This window comes from Oreochromis niloticus, linkage group LG11, assembly GCF_001858045.2.
Source record: "Oreochromis niloticus isolate F11D_XX linkage group LG11, O_niloticus_UMD_NMBU, whole genome shotgun sequence".
Classification (NCBI taxonomy): Eukaryota; Metazoa; Chordata; class Actinopteri; order Cichliformes; family Cichlidae; genus Oreochromis; species Oreochromis niloticus.
In genome coordinates, this window is record NC_031976.2 from 26,405,809 (window position 1) to 26,417,361 (window position 11,553).

Here is an 11,553-nt window from a genome sequence, read left to right on the forward strand (position 1 = left end):
TGTGCGAACATTGCACAACTTATGGTAAATATTTACATTCATTCAACCCTAACACCGCACTCTAGCTGGTAATGGTAACTGTGTTCCTTGATTAAACAAATATTATTGTTGCCTCTGATGGATAGTTGGCATAGTTTAGATTTTTGAATTATCAAAAAAAAAAAGAATCAAAAGCCAAGAAACGGAAGTGGACCATCGACTCTCAAAACAACATTAGATAACAAAGAATTGACATGTTGGGTAATATCTGCAACTTTGTGAACTTTAAAAGTAACAAGGACATTTCTCAGGCATATAGTCATAGAGTTAGGGTGTCAGAAAGGTTGGTGTATTTCCACAAAACGGGTTACAGATGGAGGTTTTGGAAGGCTAGCAGCTCTGTGAGGCTAAATGTGAGCTACTGACTCTGCACACAATGATTATAATACCAATAACTGTAGCGATTAACATGTTAACAGTTATAGTTTTCATTGTGTATTAGCATAATGATGGTTCCCTTTATTTGAACATAATAAATCTAATGTTCATGCTGCTTTAAAATAGCAGCATTTTGTTTAATTAATTAGTTCACAATTACCTTATTAGTGTGTAAAACTGAGTTGGAGAAACCGATGAACTCCATATAGACTTTTAAATTAAGTTAAATGATCTGTCCCTGCAACCTGGACAACATAGAGACAAATGAAAAAGTTGACTCTTAATATAAAAAAACAACTCTCACTTTGTACCAGCATCATTACGAATATGAGGTCTTTTCCCAGTGAGACAAATTACATCTGCAGGGACTGGTGATGAATGAAGTGCAAGATCGTAGTTATCTAGTTTCTCTCCTATTATTATACACAACTGTGATTTCATTTAACATTTGTTTTTAAACACAAGTTACTTTTCATCATATCATGTCCGCCTTCAAGTGGCAAAAAAGGTATTTAGCCGTAACATAGCAGGCCGTCACTTGAGCATGCCCCCCCCGCGAAACACACACACACACACACACACACACTGACCTTTCCCTCAGTCACTGGGGAAAAAAACATCAGTTTCTCGTTCAGGCTTGCGACACGTGCTGCGATGTTTCTTGTGAAACTGAGTGGGACAGTTTAGCAGCAATTCTATCTGTGAGGCAATCAGGATCACTGTTAGCTTGTTTGGTCTCTGATTAACGTCAGAGGGATATTTACAAGTGAATTGAATAAACCTGAAGAGCTAGTTTGGGATTAATCCGATAACCCCGTACCAGCTGTTTATTTTCTTTTGCAAATCCATTTCATGAATGCTGTTGAGCTGTAGCTTATCCTGTCTTTCATTGGGTGCAAAGTAGTATACACTGTGGACAGCAGGGCCAACAAAGACAGCCATTCACACTTATATTCGCACCAATTGCCAATTTAGAATCACCAATTAAACCAACATGCATGTTTTTGGACTGTGGGAGGAAGCCAGAGAGAGCCCACACAGGTATGGGGAAACATGAAAACTTCACACAGAAAACTGGATTTAAACCACTGGCTGGCTCTCCACGCAACAGTGCTAATCCCCGTCCCTTTGTGTTGTAATAGACAGCACACATATTATTATTACAATAGACTTTAATAGGTAGTGACAATGCATTTCCTAAATATTCTTACAATGAGTTCTAACAGTAAACATTTGAAGTTAATTATCCAATATAAGAATAGAGAATACAAATCATTTATGAGAACTAAATTCCATAACTGTCATTTTCATGCGTTATACTGTAGTCTCTCCTATACACACTAATTGTCACAGGGACAGTTATTCAGAGAATGATTCATGAAGCTGATTCAGGTTTACAGAACAAATGATGATGACACATCAGCAAGTTCCTTTTGCTAGGGTCAAAGCCATTTCTTACGTTTAGTTTCAATTTCCTAGCAAGATCAGCATTTACATTGTATGGCAAAAACATGCAATGTTAGCTTATCTTTGTGGACTACATGACTTTTATATTTACTTATGAAGCTCACAGAGCAAGCACATCAAAGGTATTTCAGAAGTGGGGAACTAAAAGCAACAGAGTCGCTTTTTGGAGGGGCGTGCGCCGTAAATCAAACTACTGACTTTACACTACAGAGAAACATGCCCTCTGTGAGGTAACCTGCGACAGGTTTTCTCATGCCAGATCTCATCAGGACAGGAACAAAAGAGTGACAGATAGGAACACTTCAAAATTATTGATATATCAGATGAAATACTGTTGAAAGTTTAAACTTTGAGCTGGTTAATAAAGGAGAAACAAAATTTCTGTCCAATAAAAACAATTTAAAAATGCAGCAGGACATCATCAGTTGCCTTTTCTAATGCAAAAACTCAAAAGTCAAGATAGAAAAAAATTCAGGTAACAAATTCAACAATTAACTTTATTTTGGAAATCTCAGACATAAGTGTGAAGTGGATGACTCAATGCTTCTTTAGCTCCCAGTTTATGTTGAGGGGAGATCAAAGACTGCCTTAAGCCTGCACATTTAAGATGTAATTTCCCAAATGCTGAAGTTTGGATAGATCCAAACATTTATTAAATATACGAGCAATGACAAAGACAGCATGCAGGAGTTCTATTTAGCTGTCTTTTTGTGTTGTCTTTACAGTGAAGTAGATAAGCAGGATGTAGCTCTGAGGCTAACATGTTACCCTTACATGTAAAAGCTCTCTGGCCAGAGATGGAGAGGAGACATAAAGCCAACCTTACAGGTTTAATGCACTCCTAGTACTGGTTACACCAGGAAGGTCAAACATGCAGATCTGTCTACTGTGGTGATAAGAAAGCAGCTGAAAATGCCTTCTGTGTAACTTGTGTGACAAGTTACAACTGCATGAGCGTGTGGTGTCCTCATTTTCTCCGTCCTCGCTTGTCATGTTTGTTTAAAAAAACAAAAACAAACCCAAAAGCAAAATAGCAACAGCAAAAATGCTCTCAAAAAGGGACTTCCCAAACCAGTGGGTTATGTCATGGTGGCTGTATCCATAGTTCATAAAGGTTTTTATAGCTCACCTATATAACTAGCGTTTCATTTTTCTTTTGTTGTGGTATCTCAGCTACTTTACTTTCAATAATATTTGGAAGCCTGGACACTTTTCTGGACTGACTGCCAGTGTTTTTTAGTATACTGCAACTGTCCCTTAAAAGGATAATACTTGACTGCAGGCTGTTTCTGGACAACTAAGATTAAAAGTAGCACATACTACAGCAACAGGTTATTTTTGATGCAATATGCATAAACAAATATGCATAAATGTAACCGTTTTCCATCTAGAGGCACTTTTTATCCAAAACATGGATGACAAAGACATATGACTCCAGTGTCATAATATATATATATAATCTATAACAGATTAACTAAATCATTCATAAATAAAACAAAATTTTTCATGTTTACAGTCTAATAGAACATTGCACAGAATTCATTTTTAAATGACTCAGCTATAGGTCTTATGCGACCTTCTGAAGAGGTTCTCACTTGTGATAAGGATGCTATTGAGGTCAAGGCAAGTAGTAATGACAGATCTGAAAGAAGAATAATCAGAAAAGATCTCTTTGGGCTTTTAGTTTCAGTATCTCTGCAGCTAGTTTCTCAGGATTCATCAGATTTGGAAACATGTCCATGACAGTATCCACCAGATGTGGGTTGAAGATGGCTTTCAGGTTGTTGCGGAGTTCTAACCTTTGTGAGTCAAATGCAGCAGAAGATGGTTGTTGTCCCCTTGAATAGTACTGATGACTGTTGCTAGAGCAGCAAGAATTATGGTAGTGTGAAGAACGAATTGAAGAAGGGAGACTATTCGGTCTGCTGGCTTGTGGTAACCCCTGAAAGGGATCTGACCAGTAATGCTGCTGAACATGGGTGCCTCCACTGTACGGGAAATGGCTGGGGAGGCTGCGCTGGTGGGATGCAGTGGGTGTGAGGGCATTTGGGTGATAGGTGCTGTATTGAGGTTGTGCCTGAGAGTCCATGTTTCCATGAAGTTGATGGTGAACTGTCGAGGGCACTGCATGAGAACAGCACTTGCAAGGCTGGTTGATGTTATTTTTCTCTAAATGTACTGGAGAATTTGTGGCTCCAGGAGGAGCACTCTGATACTGCGGCCTGAGCTTCTTTGAGTTGCTGAGGGAATGCGAAATATCAGAGTACTGACTCTCAAAAGAGCCAAGGCCTGAATCCAGGTACTCTTGAGACATGTTGGCATAGTAATGATTTGGCATCAAGTGCAACCCAGGCCACTCTTTCTGACACTGGGTTCCTGTTACAGAACACGGCATGTGATTTGGATTGTGTCTCGGATCCTCCCAGTACAGCAGCTTATTTTCACTAACCTGAGAAGGGGGTGAGGAAGTCTGCTGGTCTCTTTTGAGCTCTGTGTTGGAGTCTCGAGGATGAAAATAGACATTTTGAGCAAGTGCGGGATCCGACTGAAGCTGTCTGGGTGACAATCTGGCATTTCTCTCTTCTTTTACAGTAGAAATCTGGGCTTTCTCTCTCAGTTCATCAGCCAAAGACAGATAGGGTTGGTTTACCCGCTCAGGATGGTAGAACTTACACTTCATGCCATAGGTGCACTTTTTTTCTGTGATGGAGAAAAATAAGACACACATGCAAAAACATTTTTTGTTGATGAGATCTAATTTGGACAGCACATTCTCTGCTGCAGAAGAGGGTAACACTTCTTGATCGCTATGCTAATCATGCCTACCATATGGACAGAGTTGTCTCCTTTGCTCCGTAGGACGAGGCTTTTTCCGAAGGAAATTGCCAAGGCTGGGGCCGTGGCGACCCAAAGGGTCATCTGGGGGCATGAACCTGTAGAAACACACAAAAATTGTAGAGTTCTTCATCCACTTGTACAACTCTGCTGTAAGCTGCAAATTCTTTTTCTGGAAAATTCACCACGGAAGGAAAATGTGGTATCTCACAGGCTCATACAGAAGAACAGGCTTACTTGTCATTCACAAAGGAGTACATGAGCAGCCTCTCCTCAATGCATTTCTTCCACTCAGGTCTTTCTGCTTGGAGGTCTCGGTAGGTGTCATTGGATACGATTATTCCATCGGACTCATACGCCAATTTGATAATAAAGCGGTCATCATAGCAAACCACACGCTTGCCCCCAACACGGCGTGATGGAGTAAAGACAACGATTTTCCTTTTTTCAAGCTCCAGCAGAATGTGTTGATCTGAAAGTGCAACCAGTAATCAGTTACTGACACAGAGTTGACATTTTACGCTGCATTAAATGATTTCATGTATTCAACTGTACTGTGACACATTAAAAAGATGTGCAAAAGTCTCCAGTCACCCTTCATACTTTGCTAAGAAAATGGGAAAGAGGTGCTGTGATTTACTGAAAGATGCATGCCAAACCATAAGGTGAAAACAAAGTTTGTACAATTTTTAACAAGGTTGAAGGTTAATATTTGCTTTTATTCTTCGAAAGAGCTTCAACTCTCTCAGGCAAGCTTTCTTGTCATGTCTTTATGTAGTCTTCAGGAATAGTTCTCCAGGCTTTTTAAAAGCTGCCAACATCCAATAAGCTCTTTATTGTATGTTGGCAGCCTTTTGTTCCCTTCTCTGTCTAGATCATCCCACACTGCTTCCATAATGTTGATTTCAGTGTCTTGAGGCAATTGTTCTTGTAATTTGGCACTATATAAATAAAACTAAAATTGAATTGAATTTCTAGGCCTCGGGAGATCATTGTATTTTTTTCTTTTCTAACCAGGTATTCCTTTACAAACTTGGTAGTGTGTTATGAATCACTGTCATGCTGAAACATGAAGCTTTTACCAGTTGGACCCCTCTGGGATGGTATTGCATGGTAAATCAAAATCTGACAGCACTTTTCTATTTTCATATTTCAACAAAGGACTGGATGAAATGCAGGCCAAAGCCGTGACAGAGCCTGCACCATGTTTTACAGATGCCTGCAGACGTGTACTGTTGTACCTTTCTCCTGATCTCTTCTGTACAGAACCAAAAATTCTAACAGGATTCATCACTCCATAAGACCTGTTGCCACTGATTTTCAGTCCAGGTCTTGTGTAATTTGGCATAGCTCAGCCTTTTCTCCCCGTTTCATTTCCTTAAGAATGGTTTTTGACAGCCACCATTTCACTGAAACCATTTCTGACGAGGCTTCAGTGAACAGTGGATGCATCTCTCTGGGTCTGTGTCAGATCTGGATTTTTTCCTATTTCTTAAGGACATGACTTTCAGATATGCTTTGCGTGCTTTAGATTTTTTTAGGCCTGACACTTCTCCTTTTGTCTTCTGTTGTCCAGGTTCTTCAAATTTAAAGACATGCTGCACACCATGCAAATATATGCCACATTTTCTGCTAATACCTGTTGGGAATCTACTTGTTATGGCAAAAATACTGGACTGAAAATGAGCAGAAAAGCAGCCAATTTCTATAGAAGAACTTTGAAAAACCTTCATAAACCTTGGAGAATGATTGCTCAAGACCACTGATTTTTTGGAAGGAGAACATAAGGAAATGAAGGGTAGCTTAAGATTACTCTAGATCATGCTACGTGCAAGCTGAGTGAATAAATGCATGACAAAGACACACACACACACACACACACACACACACACACACACACACTGATAGTGCTTCAAAACAAGTTAAGGGTAAATGAAATGAACCTTGAACTCTGTGTGATGAACACAAGATAGAAAAGCTTATGTGATAGAAAATCACTTTTCTAACTTATACTTCTGTCAAAACTTAACAACTTACTGTAAACAGATACCAACAGTTAACTACAACATCAAGTACAGTAGGTGTGGAAAAAAAACAACACAAAAAAAACAAACAAAAAAAATCCCCATCTGTACTTCCCAATGGGACTTTCCCACGAGTAACTATATGGTGATTTTTACTTCCTTGTTCAAAGATTGAAAAAACAACCTTTGGATTGCTCCACCCAGGCTGCACAGTCATTAATTCATGAGAGCAACAAGGGGCTTATGCTCCAGGATGTGCCATTCTTTTTATTTAGTTGTTGTGCTGCAGGTGGTGTCTTTACACAAAGATACACTGACATTACATTAATCTGGGCTTTATGAATACACGGACATAAGTGACTCAGTTGGGATAAATTTAGAGCTCTATTATACTCGACTGTCTGTGATTACAATATTGTAACCACCCAAAAACAGTCAGAGTGACTCATTTAAGCGATGTATTAAGATGTATTAGTTTTTCTGTAATATCTCCGGGCTCATGTGGGAATTATTCATGAATACAGAATTATGTGATAGAATTTCTAAGTTTGCATTTCTTGGTTAAAAAAAATCACCTCTAAAACTCACTGTATAATACAGAATGTGTTTCTGTACTGACAAAGAAAAAAGCGTGAGTGGGGGAAGAAAAAAATATCATCTTAGCACGACTTGTATGCAAAAACTAGAATAAATGGCAACCTCTCTGTTACAATAGTTGTGTGGGCTTATTTCATTTATTTCAGTTCCTTATCAGTAAGAATTTGTTACCTTCTTGAGTAAAATAATCAGGCTACCATTTAAGAACATCTTTAGTAATTCATATCAATTTTTGCAACTTTTTGTTCTAAATCTATGGGTAAACGTTCTGATTACAGTGTGGTTATGGCAGGTTATGTCCTGCAGATATTATCTCATCGTAAGAAAACTGAAACTTTAAGAGGCTAACATAGTCGGCACTTTAACAGAAGTGATCAGTTTATGTTGTAACCATTGCATGTGCCACACACTGAGCCCGGAGGGGAATTTTTGTATCTTTTGTCTTATCTGACAGCTCAGAAGGTGTGGTTCTCATTGTCCTGGATCCACTGGTCTTGCCTGCTGCCAGAAGACTAGAATATAAACTTTAAGTCTTCTCTAACATTAAACTAACCAATAATGAGAAAATTAGCAGATAGTAGCACCAGACTGACCACTAAAAGCAGTGGCAAGAACAGTCAACGAATTTTCAATTCTAAGAATTTCTTTCATTGATAGCTTACAATGGACGCCTTATTACACATGCAAAACCTGTTCTTTATTGGCTGGGATTCAATGAGAACACAAGCACATCAAAATATTTTGTCAGCGATGCACACATCTGATATAGACAGAAACTCAGCTATTGCTCCCCATCACTGGTGTTTGTGCTTCTTAGGCGTTACGTTAAGTGCAGAGACATTTGGTTTTTTCCCCCCAGCAATTAGTCAGTCTTAAGGATCTAATTCCATCTTTATGGTCGTGCTAACGTCCAGCATGAAAATAATATCAGTGTCATTTCTGTTTGACCTTATTTGTCATTCACACCCCGTGTGAAAACTGCTTTTTGTGTCACCAGTATTAACCTCATTTAACTTCGCCTCACAGGGATGTTAGGCTGAAATTTGTCTTGTCTACTTGATGGGAAACATCTGTCTGCTTTGCTTTATTTCTGCCATCCTCACCTGTCAGGGGAGCATCAGCTCTGGGCAGCTCTTTGCGCCAGCTGGGAACAAACACAGTAATGCTAGTATGACCTCTGTCAAGGAAGAAGTTCACCGCCAGCTGAATCCCTCGGCATGAGAATACTTCCTTGTTGCCATGACTGTGAAAAAAAAAGAAGCATAAGAGATAACATGGGTTCAGTTAATCTGACCGAAAATAATCTAATCTAAATTATAGTCAAAAGGAGGCTTAACAAATCACACTGATATGAGTAAACACCACATTTCTTCAAATGCTGCTTAGAAGGAATCTTCCCTCTGGCTATTACCCAGTCTGAAAGCCACATATTGAACATAATTTCTGGTAAAAGGTGGGGATTCTGAGTAGAGGATCTAGAATTTGCGTAATGTCTCAGCAGTCTATGCTAAAACATGCACGGGCAGAGCAGTCAACGCCCCCTTTAAAAAGTCACACGACATTGTAGGAAAACACAGAGTTAAATAAGACTTTGAAAAATAACTGTCCTTATTCAGAAAGTGTTCATAGCAGCTGTGACATTCATGAATTATCAGTATCTGATGATCTACAGAGCAGGAAGTATCATCAGGATTACCTCATGGCAACATTGCTGCCGTCAATAACAACAGGCCTCAATTCTTCGTCCGGTTTGTTTTGGTCCCACAGCTGCGTTGTGTTTTTGCAGGACCCAAGAGCCCAACTGGGAGGCTGCAGGGAGTCGTTTTGGCTTGTGCTCCTCTCGTCACTGTCAGAGCTGGAAATGCAAGGTACACTGCTGGTTCTGTTCCTAACGAGCTCTCCTAGCACCGCATTAGTGTCTGTGCTTAAGCCCAGCTTCCTCAAAGCAGCCATGACCTCTGATGGGGTGTAACCCAACTTCCTGAAGAAGTCCACTCTGAGCTGGAACTCCTCACTGTCTGCTTCCAGAGAGTCTGAAACTGAGCTCAGGCTGGGAAGAGCCTCGTCCATCCTGAAGCATCTGAGCCTCTTTTTTTCAGGAGCATAGAAGGTGAATTACATCAACTGGGCCTGGGTGAAAAAAATATGATATTGCATTAGTTACTAAAGGAGTTATAGCGCATATAGTCTTAAATTTTACAAAGAGTAAAATAAAGCATGATAATACACATTTCAGTGGCCGCACTAACCCACTAATTACATACCTCAATATTCTGTAATTTGTTTTATGTATGCTTCAACAAAATTCAGCCTTACATATTTGAAGTTTATAAAAACTCTGGTGTCCCAACAAGATTTTTAGCCCTGAACTGACACCTCAAAACCAATTCCACCAACTTCGTGTTCTGAGATTAAGTAATCTTTAAAGACTTATACAGGCTACTAAAGTAGTGGACTATGGTGATTAATGGATTAAACATTTAGACAAGTTAAACTGAACTAATCTTCTTCAACCTGTCATTTCTTAAGGATAACGCCAATATTTGGGCACTTCCTGGTGCTTTAATTGAAAATGCGCTTCCTTCCTCTCTTCTCGTAGTCTTTTGAACTATAGTGTAAAAAAACAAACAAAGAAACAATACATATCTGACGCCCAATGGACACTCTCCAGCTGTATATAGCAAATTACGGTGACAGCCTCCAGATTAAGCACTTTAAGCAAGTAATATTACTCTTATTTTTAATAGCTTCTTGATAGACGTGTCAAGTTAGTTCTTACAGGCTGTAAAAGGCCTGTTGTAACATATCCTACTGTAAAGTTAGATCGCTTACTCATTTTCTTTTTACGCAAGTCAGCAGATCAGAAAGTAGTCCTGCCCTGCTCTGTGTAACGTAGGTAGGCTACTCTTCGATAGCGCATGTTACACACAAATAAACGAACAAGGCAGAAAAGTGTACCTCTACCTGTACTGTACAGGTAAGAGCTCAGTTAGCCGTGCTACTAACGGGACATTTCCCCTGCTAAGCCCGATCGACAGATCACATTACAGTCAACAAATCTCACCGCAGAGGCGAGCTGTCATCTTACCTGCTCGGTTTCCTTCTGTTCTATTTAACAGCAGAGGCCACTTAAAGTTCGAGTTAATGTTTGGAAGCACTCTTAACTTTGACGCTGTTCCTACTTCATACAGTAGCACCGCCCTCTTGGAAATGATTTCTTCTCCCCTTCCTCCAGGCGCAGGCATGCACAGCCATGAAAACATTTGCATATAAGAGAGATACGATAAGGTGTGCCTGTTTCCGCTGGCTGTCACTCACCCACTGTAATATTCCAGTTCTTTGTTTGTTCCATTTTTTCAGCAGCAAGAAGAACAAAAGTCTGAAATATCACAAAGAGTATCAAATATCTCACGTTTGTTGTTGCTGCGTCCCCTTTAGGCAATGCGCAATAAGCCCGACCTCACAGCACTCTTACTGTATAGCGTCTAAAAATAGAGCTTATTTGTTTTTCCAGTTAGTCTAGAGCTAAAATCGGAAAATGACACCAAACCAAAGTCAGTGCTATTATATGTTCTGAAACTGAGGATTACCAATAAAGCTGACCTGTGAATTATTTTGTCTCCACTTTTAGTTAATTTCCTTTTTTCTGAGTATTTGCATGTTTATTCCCTTAATTGAATATATGCGTGTGTAATTTGTAATAGTTTAATGTTGTTCAGAAGCCATGTCTCTCAATAGTTTTCTTTTTTCTTCTTTTAAAAACAAAACAAAACAATAATATGTTGTCATGATCCAAATACACGTTTGTTTTTTAATGGTTGTAGGCAGTGTGAAAATTGTTGATAGGACATATTAAATAAATAGGACATGGCGCCCCCTAGTGGTCCCCAAGTAGTATTGTGAGTCAAGATTCAATACTCTTTATTGACATTGTGCAAGCATGACTAAATTACAGTTAAAAAGGAAAAAAGCTATCCAAACCTATCTGACCTTATGTGAAAAAAGCAGTCGACCCTAAACGTAATGTACTCAAACATTTGCAATAACTGGGAACAAGGTTTTTTTCCTTCACACTGGAGGGTTTTCCAGAATGAATGGTCAGTTTAAGGTCATGCAAGAGCATCTCAGTCAGATGTAAGCCCTGGCTTTGGCTAGGTCACTCCAAAACCTACATTTTGCTTTTTGAGCCATTCACAGGTGGGCTTGTGTGCGT

General features: G+C 39.4%; 1 protein-coding gene across 3 annotated transcripts; it reads right to left on the reverse strand.

Moving 5' to 3' along the window:
* Positions 1 to 1,571: 1,571 nt before the first annotated feature.
* Positions 1,572 to 10,790, reverse strand: zc3h12aa (zinc finger CCCH-type containing 12Aa). Of its 3 annotated transcripts, none has more exons than XM_025911762.1 (6): positions 10,659 to 10,790; positions 9,037 to 9,470; positions 8,444 to 8,583; positions 4,957 to 5,191; positions 4,711 to 4,817; positions 1,572 to 4,584 (listed from the first exon to the last, which is right to left on the reverse strand). In XM_025911762.1, exons 2-6 carry the CDS (start codon positions 9,408 to 9,410, stop codon positions 3,542 to 3,544), a joined length of 1,899 nt encoding a protein of 632 aa, XP_025767547.1. In that variant the 5' UTR covers positions 9,411 to 9,470; positions 10,659 to 10,790; the 3' UTR covers positions 1,572 to 3,541. The 3 variants fall into 3 exon arrangements, with proteins under 3 accessions (XP_025767547.1, XP_005455344.1, XP_013130015.1); XM_005455287.4 differs by lacking the exon at positions 10,659 to 10,790 and adding an exon at positions 10,429 to 10,606; XM_013274561.3 differs by lacking the exon at positions 10,659 to 10,790 and adding an exon at positions 10,405 to 10,606.
* Positions 10,791 to 11,553: the final 763 nt, after the last annotated feature.

Excerpts from the sequence above, each read along its gene's own strand:
- zc3h12aa (XM_025911762.1), bottom strand. The coding sequence starts at position 9,410 with ATGGACGAGGCTCTTCCCAGCCTGAGCTCAGTTTCAGACTCTCTGGAA. Across the intron at positions 8,584-9,036 it reads GGCAGCAATGTTGCCATGAG|TCATGGCAACAAGGAAGTAT; the intron begins GTAATCCTGATG and ends TTTTTTTCACAG. Across the intron at positions 4,585-4,710 it reads GAGACAACTCTGTCCATATG|AAAAAAAGTGCACCTATGGC; the intron begins GTAGGCATGATT and ends TCTCCATCACAG.